The sequence below is a fragment of the Mandrillus leucophaeus genome, unplaced genomic scaffold (assembly GCF_000951045.1).
Source record: "Mandrillus leucophaeus isolate KB7577 unplaced genomic scaffold, Mleu.le_1.0 Scaffold35, whole genome shotgun sequence".
Lineage (NCBI taxonomy): Eukaryota > Metazoa > Chordata > Mammalia > Primates > Cercopithecidae > Mandrillus > Mandrillus leucophaeus.
The window spans coordinates 1,265,923-1,282,495 of record NW_012103698.1 but is presented as its reverse complement, the minus strand read 5'-3'; the positions used below and the strand labels follow the sequence as shown (position 1 = coordinate 1,282,495).

At 47.7% G+C, this 16,573-nt stretch overlaps 1 protein-coding gene across 3 annotated transcripts in view; it reads left to right on the top strand.

Moving 5' to 3' along the window:
• CAPN3 (calpain 3, (p94)) overlaps window positions 1-16,573 on the top strand; it is a 57,980-nt gene that overhangs the window by 26,664 nt on the left and 14,743 nt on the right. For 2 of the 3 annotated variants that reach the window (XM_011989244.1, XM_011989243.1), the window contains exons 2-9: window positions 2,357-2,426; window positions 4,030-4,148; window positions 5,909-6,042; window positions 7,074-7,242; window positions 8,099-8,242; window positions 10,760-10,843; window positions 12,405-12,490; window positions 14,909-14,986. In XM_011989244.1, the coding sequence (XP_011844634.1) occupies window positions 2,357-2,426; window positions 4,030-4,148; window positions 5,909-6,042; window positions 7,074-7,242; window positions 8,099-8,242; window positions 10,760-10,843; window positions 12,405-12,490; window positions 14,909-14,986 (884 nt within the window). The remainder of the gene's footprint in view (window positions 1-2,356; window positions 2,427-4,029; window positions 4,149-5,908; window positions 6,043-7,073; window positions 7,243-8,098; window positions 8,243-10,759; window positions 10,844-12,404; window positions 12,491-14,908; window positions 14,987-16,573) is intronic. The other variant, XM_011989245.1, reaches the window with a different exon arrangement.

Below are 16,573 nucleotides of genomic sequence, written 5' to 3'. Positions count from 1 at the left end.
TGTGAACCCGTAGCACCCGGCCTTACCTCCTCTCTTGGTATATCAATTATATTTATTTTTTCCAATTCTAGTGGTCATGCTAGAGTTTCCAATATACGTTTTCAACTAAGTCCACCCTCAAATAACTCTATACCATTTAGTTTGTAGTATGGGTATTTTATAACAAAGTATTACCATTTCCTTCCTTCCTTTGCTTATGACATTACTGTCATTCATTTCACTTATTTGTATGCTATAATTGCCCAGCACATTATTTTTGTTATAATTTTAACTAAGTTACCCTTTAGATTAAGAATTTATTTTATCTTCATTTATTTCCTCTCCAGTGCTCTTCCTTTCTTTATGTGAGTCCAAGTTTCTGATCTATATAATTTTTCTTCTCCCTAAATAACTTCTTTCAACATTTCTTTATGGCAAGTCTTCTGGCAGTGAATTTCCTCTACTTTTGTTTGTCTGATTAAGCTGCAGAATAACAATATTAATAATATCATTACCAAAATAATTCCTGAAAACAGTGTAGTCTTTCCATAGGCTTTCTTCTTTCACCTTTCATTTAAAATGGTTTTAAATAGTTGTTCATTGCCTGAACACTATAGGCAATATGTTACATACTTTACATCCTCCCTTTAATCATCATGTACTTTGTTGGGCTTTTTTGTTGTTGTTGTTTTGTTTGTTTGTTTTGACAGAGTCCCACTCTGTCGCCCAGGCTGGAGTGCAATGATGCGATCTTGGCTCACTGCAACCTCTGCGTCCAGGCTCAAGCAATTCTCCTGCCTCAGCTTCCTGAGTAGCTGGTACTACAGGCATGAGCCACCACGCCTGGCTAATTTTTGTATTTTTAGTAGAGAGGGGATTTCGTCATGTTGGCCAGGCTGGTCTTGAACTCCTGGCCTCGTGATCCACCCACCTCGGCCTCCCAAACTGCTGCGATTACAGGTGTGAGTCATTGCACCCAGCCATCATGTAGTTTTAAATCTACAAGTAACGATATACTAACTACTTATTCCCAGTCCTTATGTTAATGTCCTTCTAAACCTTCTGGTTGTCTGAAAGTTATTCTTTAGTATATTCCTCAGGAAGAGCTTCTGGGAACAATATTCCCTGAATTCTTATGTATTAGAAACAGTTTGCCCACATCCCTTATTCTTGAAATGAATAAAAGAAGTCATGTTGTATATAAATCCTTGGTTCACATTTTCTTTCCTTGAGCATCTTAAATATACTGCTCCAATTGCTTCTGGCGTTAAAAAAAAGAAGTCTCTACTAAGAATACGAAAACCAGCCAGGCGTGGTGGCACACATCTGTAGTCCCAGCTACTCGGGAGGCTGAGGCAGGAGAATTGCTTGAACCTGGGAGACGGAGTTTGCAGTAAGCCGAGATGGCACCACTGCACTCCAGCCTGTGTTGCCCACTGCACTCCAGCCTGGGTGACACAGTGAGACTCTGTCTCAAAAACAAAACAAAACACTGAATCTATATTTTATTTTAATTAATTTATTATTATTATTATTTTGATTCTCCTGTCTCAGCCTCCCAAGTAGTTGAGATTACCTGTCACCATGCCTGGCTGATTTGTGTATTTTTAGTAGAAACAGGGTTTCACTATGTTGGCCAGGTTGGTCTCGAACTCCTGACCTCAAGTGATCCACCCGCCTTGGCCTCCCAAAGTGCTGGGATTACAGGCGTGAGCCACCGCGCCCAGCCGACACTGCCCTAACTCTCAAGGTGCATCCTTACTCGGATAGTATGACAGTGTGGGAAGCAGCATGGGACAATATAAAAAGGAGACACGCTTCTGGCTTCTGCCACTTACTAGCTGTGTGTCTTTGCACGAGTTTCTTAACCTCGCTGGGCCTCAGTTTCATTATCTGAAAAATAAGAATGATAATATCCCCTTCATAGGGCCGAATGGAATACTATCAGGAACACTACATAATGGAACACCATAAATAATAGCTGCTGAAGCCGGGCGCGGTGGCTCACACCTGTAATCCCAGCACTTTGGGAGGCCGAGGCGGGTGGATCACGAGGTCAAGAGATGGAGACCATCCTGGCCAACATGGTGAAACCCCGTCTCTACTAAAGATACAAAAATTAGCTGGGCATGGTGGTGCATGCCTGTGGTCCCAGCTACTCGGGAGGCTGAGGCAGGAGAATCACTTGAACCCCAGAGGCAGAGGTTGTGGTGAGCCAAGATCACACCACTGCACTCCAGCCTGGTGACAGAGTGAGACTCTGTCTGAAAAAAAAAAATAAAATAAATAAATAAATAAATAATTAATTAAATAAATAAATATTCTATATATACACACACTATTATTATTACCTGGTCATTTCCTTTTTGTTTCACAGGAAATTTGCGAGAATCCCCGATTTATCATTGATGGAGCCAACAGAACTGACATCTGTCAAGGAGATCTAGGTAGGAAAGTGCCTCAGATCAGATCCTGCCAGATGATCAAGGGGTGGTTACAAGGTGTGATCCCTTTCCAGGAGGTAAAGGGACAATCTGTTCTTGCTTCTAGTAACTTTTTGGAAGATTTTTTATAACAGTTGCTTTATGGTCGTTTACATGTTGGCGATGGCTTCGTTTCCTCCTACGTGCCTCTTTCGCACTCTGCCATGCATCACAGGGGGTGTCTGCATCCTGTGGCCTCCTCTCCAGCATCTCAAGGACACTTACATACCCCACTCAGCATGACAAAAGCCCTGCTTTTCCCGGTACCCGTCTTTCTTGGCAGACAGCTCTGTGACTGTGCACCAAGCATGCCCCGTGGGCATGGAACTCTAGATACACACAAAAGGCATTGCCAAGGAAAGCACTTGTAACTGGAACCCCTGTTTAAATTGCCCCAGCACAGCTCCGTATTAAAGGAGTCTTTCAACAAAGATGGCATCTGCCATGTAGATGAGCATCTAATTTTCTCTTTGGTTAGCTTGGCTGCTCCATCTGATCTTCCTCTCTCTCGACCTCTTGTTCAGAAAGTATTGTCTTTGGTGTGGACTATAAGCAAGCTCTGTGAAGTGAAATTGGAGAGAATATCAACAGAAACAATTTAAATTTGAGGAAAAGGGGCACCCAAGACCAAATGAAAGGAATTTGTCTTATTTCGTTCCAGAAAGGGAGGCTGAGAAGAAATCAGATGAATATCTGGGTTCCTGCACCTGGGGGAAGGCTTCCTGCAGAGCCCTGGACATAATACTCTGGGACCTTCAAACCAATACACTCTTTCCAAGGAAAGACTGGCTGCTTCCGAGGAGGGTAGGGGAGGGTGGCTGCAGGCAGCTCTCGTCTCCCCTGCACACTCTCAGTTGCATTTCACTTAACCCATCCTCCTTAGAAGGCAGCTCTATGACCAGGTACACCCCCTATTACACACACACACACACACACACACACAGAGAGAAAGAGAGAGAGCAAGAGCGCAAAGTGTTACCTCCAACTACATACAGTACTCTGTCAGAAAAGAACTCTAGAGAGTAAAAAAATGTCCCGCTCTCATTCCGTTGCCGGCAATGTCTCACTGCCCCCTAGAGACCGGTTCCAGGGCAGCTGCCTACCTGGCCTTCCTTCCAGTACAAATCATCTTGGTGGATGGTTCTCTGATGCTCAGTCTTCGCTGAGGTCGGAAGAGGAATTGGACTCACATTGCAAAGGCACGGGGCAGGGCGGATTTCCTACAGGTGTTAGGAAGAACAGCCCGGTTATGATCACCTACTGCTCTGTCTCCATTGAGGCCTAAAAAGGAAGTGAGTTTTATACTGCAGTTGGAGGAACTGCCTGCAGCCTTGAGGAAAATGTCTAGTCACAGGGAGTAAGTTACCTGTTGATCATATTGTCAAGGAATTCCTGTCCAGTTCTCCTTCCCTGGGTTGACACCTCTGTAAGGTCAGATCTGGAAGTAGGACAGTGGGCACCAGGGGAGTTCCTGTTCAGGGAAGTGGAGTGGCTGGCTGGGATTGGGGCTTTTTCTTCCCAGGAGAAGCAGGACTGCTCACGATCTGTGCCCTGTGTCTGCCTGCAGGGGACTGCTGGTTTCTCGCAGCCATCGCCTGCCTGACCCTGAACCAGCGCCTTCTTTTCCGAGTCATACCCCATGATCAAAGTTTCATCGAAAACTACGCAGGGATCTTCCACTTCCAGGTGAGGTAATGAGAGTGTAGTTAAGAGGGTCAACTGCAGACCACCCACCACTGGTCTCCTGGCCTTGACTTACCAGAAGCTGGAGGAAACCTTCCACCCATCTATCCCCAGCAGCAACAGTGGGCATGGACCCCCTTAAGGCTTCAGGAAGCAGTTGCTTATCTCTGGATCCCTAATCCCTCCCCCACCACCTTCCACTATGTCCCAGAAAGGCAGGAAGACATCCTGTTTACTGTGGGTCTATTTTTGTCTTTGCAGCTGTCTGGCTGCTGTTACTGCCTGCAGCCCTTCTCAAGTAGGTCCCTGAGATACTAGCACTGGGACACCACAGGACCCTTCAGGTTGTACAGGAAGCCCTGTCCAGGGCTCCTGTGTACTTCTTCCTCTCTAAGGCATGGTGGTACCGAGGCTATCACTCCTCTCTTCCAAGCCCTGGAAGAAGAGTCTGCTTAACCTGCGGATCAGGCTTCTTGTCTGCCCTAGAACTGAGTCCGATGGTTCTAGAATCCATCCAGTTACTGGAAGTTTTCTGAGTCCCAGTCATCTTGGCATAGAGCTAGTGCTAGAGCAGAACCAAACTGAGTTCTACCTGTGAGGGTCTCGTAGGTTCTGGGATGCTGGGGAGTCAGCCTGTCTCCAGCCTCAAAGGCTCCCTCATGTCCCAGGATGACCCACGTTACCAGTTCTTGCTCTGCTGATCTTGCACCTCAGCACGGAAGGCCTCAGAAAAGGTCTATCCCCAGGCTCAGACTCACCCTCCTGCTGCCTTGGGAACATGGCACATTTAAAGGGTCTTAGATCTAAAGGGCCTTAAACACAAATATCAGATTTCTGTTCTCTTTTCAATGAGGGAGAAAGTGCCATTGAAAAGGAGACTAAACTGCATTTGGCCCTTTTCAGTTCAAACTGATTCATTCAAAAAAGAGCAACATCCAAACTTGAAATGATTGGACAATGTTCCTGCTACAGCTAGAATAGATTCTGGGTTACTTTGTTCCTCCATTTCAATCCTTGTTCTTCAGTTTGGCATCAAGAAATACCTAAATCAAGGCTAGGAGTGATGGCTGCCGCCTATAATTCCAGCACTTCGGGAGGCCGAGGCAAGCGGATCACGAGGTCAGGAGATCGAGACAATCCTGGCTAACGCGATGAAATCCCGTCTCTACTAAAAAAATACAAAAAATTAGCCGGGCGTAGTGATGGGCGCCTGTAGTCCCAGCTACTCAGGAGGCTGAGGCTGGAGAATGGCGTGAACCCAGGAGACGGAGCTTGCAGTGAGCCGAGATTATGCCACTGCACTCCAGCCTGGGCAACAGAGTGAGACTCTGTCAAAAACAAACAAAAAACCTAAATCAGTACAGTGCTTTCACTGCATAGTTCCCAACCCTGGCCACATTGAATCAGCTGGGGGCACCTGAGAGCACTGACAGCCAGGCCCTGCCCCCGACCTGCTGAGCAGGAGAATGAAAATCTTACATCCTAAGACACTCATGGAGCACCTACTATACCCATTACAGGGCTGGACTCTGTGGAAGACATGAAGTGTATGTAACTCACTTCCAGCCCTCGAAAAGCACACAGTCCAGTTAGAGACAGATTCACACACCCCAAACCAGAATAGGATGAACAGGCACCCAGATGCAGAGTTTAGGAAATGATGCTGCTTTGGGATCCAAGAACCCCCTGAGGAATGTGGAGGAAGGACACATTTCCTAACAGTAATTTGAGTATGTGACTCTGTGCTTGACGCTTCTATGCAGTTCTGGCGCTATGGAGAGTGGGTGGACGTAGTTATTGATGACTGCCTGCCAACCTACAACAATCAACTGGTTTTCACCAAGTCCAACCACCGCAATGAGTTCTGGAGCGCTCTGCTGGAGAAGGCTTATGCTAAGTAAGCAACGCTTTAGAATGTGAGATGGGACTAAAGGTGAGAAAGTGGGTTGCAAAATCCAGCCAAGGCCTCACTCACAGGAAGAGGCATGTGCCTCTATACACGCATATGTGTGGGTGTTGGTGTCCAACTGTGACCCAAAGTTAGGGATCAGTTCCAGGCAACAACAGCTCTAATTAAAAACATTAAATTTAAGAGTAGAAATGAAGATTTGCATAGAAGACCTTTAGCTTTAGCTTACCAAGGCAAGTTCTTTCATTGCGCCTCCATGGTGGCATTGCAAGTCTTGGATCAGAGCATTGTATCTCTGGAGCTCAGATCCTAGGGTCTTGCTTGGCTCAACCTCACGTGCTTATAGCAGATTTATAAAACCATGTTGTCTCTCAACTTAAAAGCTCACCCCAGATGCTAATAATGGATTAAAAAAATTTTTTTGAAACAAGGTCTCACTCCGTAACGCAGGCTGGAGTGCAGTGGTGCAGTCACGGCTCACTGTGGCATTGACCTCCAGGGTTCAAGGTGCTCCTCCCACCTCAGCCTCCCAAGTAGCTGGGACTACATGTGGGCATCACCATGCCCAGTTAATTTTTGTAGAGACAGGGTTTTGCCATGTTGCCCAGACTGGTCTCGAACTCTTGGGCTCATGCAATCCACCAGCCTCGGCCTCCTGAAGTGCTGGGATTGCCGGTGTGAGCCACCACACCGGCAGCTGCTAATGACTTTAATGCAGCCCTTCCTCAAGGTTCAGGATGTAGTGAAAATAGCTCTCAGAAAGTGGGAATAGCTGGGTTTCAATCCCAGTGCCTCTGGCTCTCTGTGGTCTTGGGTGGGTCACTTAGCCTCTTGAGCTCAGTTTCTTCGTTTATGAAGAAAGGGAATCATTGTTTCCACCCCGTTAGCTCACAGGGTTAATGTGGAATTGATGAAAGAACATCACGGCATCCAAGAGGTAAAGTTCTGGTGGCAGTGGTACCTGGGCTTTGTTTCCTGGAACTCTGTGACCCCAAATTGGTCTTCATCCTCTTTCTAAGGCTCCATGGTTCCTACGAAGCTCTGAAAGGTGGGAACACCACAGAGGCCATGGAGGACTTCACAGGAGGGGTGACAGAGTTTTTTGAGATCAGGGACGCTCCTAGTGACATGCACAAGATCATGAAGAAAGCCATCGAGAGAGGCTCCCTCATGGGCTGCTCCATTGATGTAAGTCTAGGGTATGGGGCACAGGGCAGGGAGCTCCAAGTGTCAGGAAGCCTTTTACCCAATGAAGGGCAGCACAGAGCTTTTGTGTGGGACAGAGTGCATGTTTCGTTTGAGGAAGCAGGAACTGGCTGTCAACTTTTAGGACTGGGAATTTCTCAAGGGAGAACAGTTCTTGGGGATTTTCAATAAAGACACTGGTCAGGGACATTTCAAGCTCTGGAATGTCAGTGGAAATCAGTCCAGAGGCCTGTGTCAGTGGAGGCCTCCCTTGCTGATGCTCCTCAGTCTCAGCACGCTCCCATTAAGCTGGTCACATACTTGGCTGTGGACCTGAGCCCACCATTTCCCTAAGAAAGCCTCCTAGTCACTGCACTTTCACCACACCCCCCACTTGGGACGTGGGCTTTGTGTTGTTACCTGGGAGAAGCTAAACCCGCAGCCCCTTTCAGTGCAAAGAAATGCTGTGAACTGAGACAGGAGCCAAGGGTAGGGAGATGGCCACCTGTGGCCAGGCCTCCTTCAGGGGGCATGTCTTCCCTGAGGGCTGCTCAGTATATTGCTATGATAGGCTTAGTGGTTTCCATCGGGGAGGATGGGGTCCAAGCTGAACTCCTGTCCCTTTCTCTCCATAACACGCCCGGTGGAGCTTGGAAGATCAGTTAGCACACAACAGTATGGATGAACATTTTTTTCCTGTATCATTTTTCTCCATCTTTCCTCCATTCGTGCTCTGTTGATCTCTCCTCTCTCCCTTTATCTGTCCCATCTCTTCCTCCTCTCTCCTTCCCTTTCCACCCTTCTGTATTTGTTCTTTCCCTCTCCTGGGTTGTTCCCTGCTCTCTCTGTTGGGCCTCAGGATGGCACGAACATGACCTATGGAACCTCTCCTTCTGGTCTGAACATGGGAGAGCTGATTGCACGGATGGTGAGGAATATGGATAACTCGCTGTTCCGGGACTCAGACCTCGACCCCAGAGCCTCAGTTGAAAGACCGACCCGGGTGTGTATGCCTCCGATTATCAGGACTGACCATCCCTCCAACCCACATGACCCCGCCCTGCCAGTGTCAGACTCCCCTCAGCAGCCAGGGCCTTACCCACACACCCCTACCTGCCTCCTCCCAAGGGTCTGGGTTGAAATAACTTGCTCAGCCAAGGCTCCTGAAGAACGTACAAGAACCAGGATTTTGGAGGGAATCTCTGCTGGAGTTTCTGCTTATTCCATGGTCCAGGCAGTTCCTCTTATAACGAACTATCAGACAGAAATAGCAGAGAGATTTAATTTATTTTAAAATATTTTTCCTCCTCTAATGTATTCATTTATTCATTCAGCACTTATTTTTGAGCTCCTACTATGCTCCAGGCACTCCTCTAGCAAAGCAAATTCTCTCCTCTTTTTCAGTATTTGTGGAAAAAGCAAGGTCTCCCTCTTGTAGAGTTGATATTCTAGTACTTTCATAAGTTATACCTGCTCACTGGAGAATACTGAGCCATACAGAAAAACACAGAAGAAAATTTCACTTATATTTTTCCCCATGTAAAGATAACCACTCTTAACATCTAGTATATGTTCTTCCAGGAGTTTTCTATGCACACACTGAATCTATATTTTTATTTTTTAAATGTTTTCATATTGTATGTACCTCTTTGCAGCCTGCTTTTTTCAGTTGGTTTGATTTTTTTTTTTTTTTTTTTTGAGACCAAGTCTCGCTCTATTGCCTAGGCTGGATCGCAGTGGTGCCATCTCGGCTCACTGCAACCTCTGCCGCCCAAGTAAAAGTAATTCTCCTGCCTCAGCCTCCAGACATAGCTGGGGTTACAGGTGCACACCACCACACCTGGCTAATTTTTGTATTTTTAGTAGAGATGGGGTTTCACCATGTTGGCTGGAATGGTCTTGAACTCCTGACCTCAAGTGATCCACCTGCCCCAGCCTCCCAAAATGCTGGGGTTACAGGTGTGAACCACTGCGCCCAGCCTAGTTTGATATTCTTAATGTGCCCAAAGTATTCTCCTGTAACATTTTTTAGTAGCTACACAATATTCAAACACGCAGATGTGTTATAATTTATTTACCCGATACCCTATTATTGGAAAGCTGAGTTTTTTTTCTTTGTTTTGTTTTGCTACTATTCTAAAATGCTATAATGAACGTTCCAATAGATACATCTTTGTATACATCCATGGTGACTTCCATAGGACAGATTCCCAGCAGCAGAATTGCTGGGTTGAATGATATGCTTAGGTAATGACAGAAGACTCATTTCAAGCAGCTTCCCAGGTCTACAACTAAGAATTAATGAGTCTCCCGCCCCCTCCCAGTCCCTTCAGCATGATCTGGATCATGAGGACTGAGATCTGGAAGAGACTGAGATCTGGGAGAGGCCGAGATGCCAAAAGCCCTGGCTCCACCCATACCCCTCACCCGGAAAAAGGCTCTAGGAATTCTGCAGCCTAGCAAGGCTGTGGGAAGCTCATTTTAAAGCTGTTACGGTAGTTGGCACACGGAAGCCGTAGAGAGCCTATCCAGGGCTCATGGGACTTTAGTGATCCTACCCTTCTGCCAAGGATCCCCCATGGCTCCAGCTTGGAAATTTCTGCGAATGGAAGAGCTACCCCTTAGGCACGGTCGTGTCTGAGCAGGGATCTCCTCGGGCCTCCTCAGAATTCTCTCCCTGGGCACTGGGACTCTTGATTTCTTGAATATTATGTTCTAGGTGGCTGTGGAGGAGGTGAGGGGATGTAAAGAAAAAGCCTAGACTTGGCCGGGCACGGTGGCTCATGCCTGTAATCCCAGCACTTTGGGAGGCTGAGGCGGGTGGATCACCTGAGGTCAGGAGTTCGAGACCAGCCTGGCTAACATGGTGAAACCCTGTTTCTACTAAAAATACAAAAAATTAGCTGGGCATGGTGGCACGTGACTGTAATCCCAGCTACTCGGGAGGGAGGCAGGAAAATTGCTTGAACCCAGGAGGCGGAGGTTGCGGTGAGCTGAGATCGCACCACTGCACTCCAGCCTGGCCGACAGAGTGAGACTCTGGCTTGAAAAAACAAAAAGAAAAAGAAAAAAGAAAAAGCTAGACTTACGTGTCATCTAACCCCTTTTCTCAACCCCTTTCTCTTCCAGGAATAGTCAACCCTGGATGGCCTCAGGGGAAGGGGGATCCTGAAGCCCAGGGCAGCCTCCAACTCTACCCCTTCCTCCTTTGAAGGATACTAAGGGATCCAGAAAGGAGGGGCAGGGACGCCGTTACCCACCCCACATCCCAGCATCCACATTGCTCTCTGATGGTCAGGACAGAGCCTTCTCAGGGAGACCAGCTTGTCTAGAGCTGTGTCTCTTGATACTCTTAAAGAGCCAGTGAAGGTCTGTTCGTGGTCATGAGGCACACTTTCAGCGAGCAGAGTGGCCTGTGTCTTCACAGAGCCCGGAAAATGAACTAGTATGAACTTTGCCTCCAAGCGGCAGAACTTCTGTTTCCCTGCCCCTAATGGGCTCTCTGGTTACTGCTTTACAGACAATCGTTCCCGTTCAGTATGAGACAAGAATGGCCTGCGGGCTGGTCAGAGGTCACGCCTACTCTGTCACGGGACTGGATGAGGTGAGCCTGGTGGGGCTTGGGGGGGCAAGGGCACCCTCCTGGGTTAACCTCCTGAAGTCAGGACTTAGCTGTTGGGGCCCCTTCCCTGTCTGCAGAGCTTGCCTCTGATCAGGACATTCAGTTCAAGGTCCAAGCCACGCAGAGGAGCCTGTGAAACTGGTAGAGGTGGATCCTGCCACAGTTGATGCATAGTTTGTGTATCTTTGCTTTTCGAGCTAAAGATGGCAATTTTTCCAACATTTCCAATGAATAAATTGAAATATCACTTAACTTTGCTTTTACAAAGTTGGTTTCATGTGTTCTTGAGCTTCCTGTTCTCTCATGTTCAGAAAGCTACATTTGTCTCTGGGTAGCCACAGGGACTGGTTCCAGAAGCCCCAATGTTAACAAAATCTGCAGATGCTCAAGTTCCTTCTATAAAATGGAGTAGTATTTGCATGTAACCTATGCACATCCTCCTGTATACTTTAAATCATCTCTGGATTACTTATGGTACTGAACACAACGGAAATGCTATGTAAATAGTTGTTACACTGCATTGGGGTTTTTTTGGTATTACTTTCTATTGTTTCTTTGTTTTTTGGAATATTTTTGATCCACAATTGGTTATATGCCAAAGCCATGGATACGAGAGGCTGACTGTTCTGTTTTGGTCCTTCTGGGACTTCTGGGCTTTCCTGGGCCATGCCTGAGACAGGAACATTGTAAGGCCTGTTGCACACAGTTGGGCAGGTTGTGCCCTGTACAGAGGGGTGGGCTGAGAGGGGCAGTTGCCTGCATCGGCCCATTGCAGCAGACCAGAGGAAGTCTGCTTGTTTGTAGTTCCTCAGTCAGCAGGGGCCTTTTGTCTGTCTGTCTGTCTGTCTTTCTCTCTCTCTCTTTTTCTCTCTTTTTCTCTTTTCTTTTCTTTCTTCTTTTCTTTCTTTCCTTTGAGATGGAGTCTCACTCTGTCACCCAGGCTGGAGTGCAGTGGCGCAATCTTGGCTCACTGCAACGTCCGCCTTCTGGATTCAAGCAATTCTCCTGCTTCAGCCTCCTGAGTAGCTGGGATTACAGGCGTGTGCCACCAGGCCCAGCTAATTTTTGTGTTTTTAGTAGAGACGGGGGTTTCTCCATGTTGGTCAGGCTGGTCTCGAACTCCTGACCTTGTGATCTGCCTGCCGCGGCCTCCCAAAGTGCTAGGATTACAGGCGTGAGCCACCACACCTGGCCAGCAGAGGCCTTTTTTCTCATTTATATGAAGACACCTGATGTGCTAACAGGTCCTACTGTTTATGCCCCGCCTCCTCCCCTGAAGCTCATAACAGCAGGATGTTCCTGAGAAAATTGCCTCTTAGAAGATAGAGAGGAGATGGCCAAGCCCTAAATCAGGCAGACTCAGGAGGAAAGGTCTGACCCTTCCATTCCCCAGCACACTTCTGATGAGTCTCCTTGGCCAGAGTCAGGCAGAACACCCTCCCGTAAGGGATTTGCCCCGCAGCCCCTCCCAGCCCGCAGGGCAAGACAGAAGATTCCCTTTCCAGACAGCTGCGGAGCATGAGAGCTCTTTCTCTGTCTTAAGGTCCTGTTCAAAGGTGAGAAAGTGAAGCTGGTGCGGCTGCGGAATCCCTGGGGCCAGGTGGAGTGGAACGGCTCTTGGAGTGATGGGTAGGTGAGGGGACCCCACGGGATTGGCAGTGGGGGACAACAGGGCCCTGGACAAGGCTGTGTTGGGAACTGAGCCATGAGAGTATTGAAGATGCTTGGTATAAGATCACCCTCAAAACCAATGATCCACAGAGAAGAGTGGCACAACTGTTGGCTCCAGGGAAGGGCCAGGAGCGGAAGCGGGGTGCCGGGGACCCCGAGAGGTTACTGACAGCCATTGGCTGGAAAGGAAGGATTCCAGAAAGCGTGGGGAAGGTCCAGGCAGGAAAAGAGTATGAATGCAGGGATCTGGGCTAGACAAGTGACTTCCCTTCTTGGAGTCTTGTGTTGCCTTACCTGTAAAATGAGAACAGTATTATTAGCACTTACCGTGTGGGCTGTTATGGGGAGTAAATGGGACTGTTTTTGGAAAGTTCTGAGCTATTGCCAAGATTTCCTCACCCGTGCTATCCCTGTATGAAGGCACAAGAGCCCTTTGAATTTTACTGCTTATCACGGAAAGGAATAGACTGGGGGCAACAAAAATAAAAAACATGGGAAGTTATTTTGACGGCTCCAGCACATTTGCAAAACTTCCATGGTCCCACTGGTTCCTGATGACCTCTACTGAATGGGAGATGATTCACTACTGAATGAGCCCATGAGCTCCTCTTATTTCAAGAGGGGGATGGCAGGACTCAGTAGAGGAGAAGGACCACCCCCAGGCAGCCTGGGCCCCTGGCTTCTGTGCTTATGTACCGCTGGGTACCTCTTAGCCCAGCATGTAATTACTGGTTTGTTCAGTCATTCGTTTAGCAAATGTTTCTTGGGCACCTACTACATAGGAGGCACAGGTCAAGGCACTGGGAATATTCTGTGAACCCACAGCCTCCCTTGATACACTGTGATTAGGGGCTGATCCTCGTGTCCTGACTGCCTCCTGCAGACATTCACACGCCTTCCTTCACTTATCCACGCTACAAATCCTTACTTCCTCAGTGCTGACTTCTGCCAGGCTCTAGGCTACCGTCTGGGGATGTAGAAATGAACGCAGACTCATGGGCCTTGTGCCTGTGGGTTTAAGGTCCGGGGAAGGACAGGCAAGCACACACCAATAATTGAGATCAGTGCCACAGTAAGGATCACAAAGAGGGGGCCTCCGCACCTAGTTTGGGTGGAAGGGGAAGCGTAGAGAAAGGTTACCTGGAGGGAGCGACACTCTGCTCTGGGAAGGCCCTCAGTGACTCCTCAGTTGTCTACTTCACTGGCCCAGGTCACCTGCAGGGACCCTTGCTGTGTTCTCCAGCCTCAGAGCTTGGTGTGCGGCCCCACCCTGCTTGCCATGACACTGCCATCACAGGGGCTGGAGACAAGTGGACCCAACGCTGTTCACTCAAGGAGATTCCCTCTACTGCATCCCTCCTCCTGGTCTCAGGAATCTCCATGTCCCCTGCAGGGCTCTCTCACTGACTCCAAGCACCTCCTCAACCCCTTACCTTTCCAGGGAGCACCTAGTTTAGTTGAATTCTCCTCAGTGAGCCTGAAACATATGTGCACTTTATTGGCCCCATTGTGAGGAGGGAGAGAGTGTGAAAACTGCCCAGCCTTTAGAAACACAATGCTGGGCTGTTTCCCGGCACAGGAAAGGAGATGTTTACAGGCTTGGCCTTTTTTTCTTAGTAACTCAGAGTTTCTTATTATGTGACAGGCACTCTACTAACAGCTTTGCGTGCATTATTTCATCTGCCTAGCCCAGCCCTGTGAACAGGTGACATAATCATTTTCCTTTTGCAATTGAGGAAGCAGAGTCTGACAGAGGTTAAGTGACCTGCCCAAGGTTGCATAGCTAGCACTATTATTAAATGGAACTCCCAGTTTGTCTACGTCCAGAACCGAATTCTTCTTTTTTTTGAGACGGAGTCTTGCTCTGCCACCCAGGCTGGAGTACAGTGGCGCGATCTCAGCTCACTGCAACCTCTGCCTCCTGGGTTCAAGCGATTCTTCTGCCTCAGCCTCCTGAGTACCTGGGACTATGGGCGCTCACCACCACACCCAGCTAATTTTTGTATTTTTAATAGAGACGGGGTTTTACCATATTGGCCAGGCTGGTCTTGAACTCCTGACCTCATGATCCGCCCACCTCGGCCTCCCAAAGTGCTGTGATTACAGGTGTGAGCCTTTGCGACCGGCCCAGAACCCAATTCTTAACCTTTAAAGTATGATGAGGAGAAGGGTCAAGCCCTCACCGGCCCATTTAAGGAGTTTAGGCTCAGTCTTGATGTGAGAAGTCACTGCTATTGGGTTTCACACTGAGGGTAACAGATGAGGTCAATATTTTGGTGGTTCACAGTGGCTGCAACTCTTTGTATTTCTCCTGTCCCAACCTACATCAGGCCTTCCCTTCTCCCTCCTTCCTTAATTCCTCCGTTTTCCCACCAGTTGGAAGGACTGGAGCTTTGTGAACAAAGATGAGAAGGCCCGTCTGCAGCACCAGGTCACTGAGGATGGAGAGTTCTGGTGAGTCCAGAACCCAGGAAGACCCAGAAGGGTAAGGGATGGGGAAAAGAGGGGAAATCTCAGACGTCAGTCCCCAGCTGAGGTTATCAGATTCCAGCCCTTGAGAGATGTGGGCTGTGTTCTCCTCCTCCAGCCCAAGGCCCAGCAAGGATGAGGTTCTGAGAGGAGCCTTCCAGGCCACAGGGACAACTGAGCCCAGGACCAGACCAACATGACATGGCTCTTGCCTCCCCTGTGCCCCTCCGCCACATACTCTATTCCAGCCACATGCACCTTGGCCTTAGCACAGTTCTTTTCTGAGCCGAGGAAGCTCCACTTACCCTGATCTTCCAACGTCAACCTCACCGTCTCAGGTTGCTTCTACTCAGGCTTCAAGTCTCAGCTTAAGGAGAGCCCCCTAAGTTCCCCCAGGACTGGGATTAATTTATGATGCTCATCACCCTTAAAACTGTTTGCTTGTCTGTTCTTTCCCAAACAATCTCTCCTTTCCGTGCACCTGGCACGGCGCCTGGTGCACAGTGGTGGGACACACGGTAACCTTTTGGAGAACTGAATTTCTGTTGAGCTCGCCCATCAAGATACATGAGTTGGAGTCATTGTTCTTTAAGATTTCTGCACCTTATTGTTCATAAGTTATACTTCAGTTTCTTAAAAAGGAAAAGTATGTAAATGAAGAATGAATGGATAGGAACAAAAAATGAAAATGGGTTTTATGGGTTTCTAATTTTTATAGCCATGTTATTTGTATTCCAATTACAACTGATCAGAGGTGCAGAAAGCCTTTAGGTGTGTTTATTAAGAGAGTTGTGTTAGAGTTGGAAATCACATTCCTCATACAATATGAAAGCAAAGCCTCATGACAGTTTGAGTATTTTAGTTTCCTTTTCTTCAGATTCCTTCATATTTTTCAGCTTGAAGAGGTATATGTAGAATATAAGTTTGGACATAAACCAACAGGCAAATTTGTAGCAGAGCTTTTCTCATTACTAGGAAATTTGAGTTTTCCAAATCAATGATTATAATAAAGCTTAAGCAGTAGCTAAGAGCAGTCGCTTAGAAAACGAGATGCAAGCCGGGTATGGTGGCATATGCCATAGTCCCAGCTACTTGGGACCCTGAAGTGGGAGGATCACTTGAGCCCAGGGGTTCAAGTATAGCTGGAATAACATCATGAGACCCCATATCTAAAAAATAAAAACAAAAAAAAATAAAGAAAATGAGAAACATGGCTTGTGGCCAATATGTTAGGGGGGGAAAAAAAAACCCAACATTGTTCTCTTTTTCTTAGTTCCTTTTGGGAAAATAAGAATTTTTCTGTCAACATATTTAATGTCTGACACTGTGGCAGACATTAAGTATGTTGTCTTACACTTGGGAAGGCCAAGGTGGGCAGATCACTTGAGGTCAGGAGTTCGAGACCAACCTGGCCAACGTGGTGAAACCCCATGTCTACTAGAAATACAAAATTTAGCTGGGCATGATGGGCGTGGGCCTGTAATCCCAGCTACTTGGAAGGCTGAGGCAGGAGAATTACTTGAAGCCGGGAGCCAGAGGTTGCAGTGAGCCCAGATTGCACCACCGCACTCC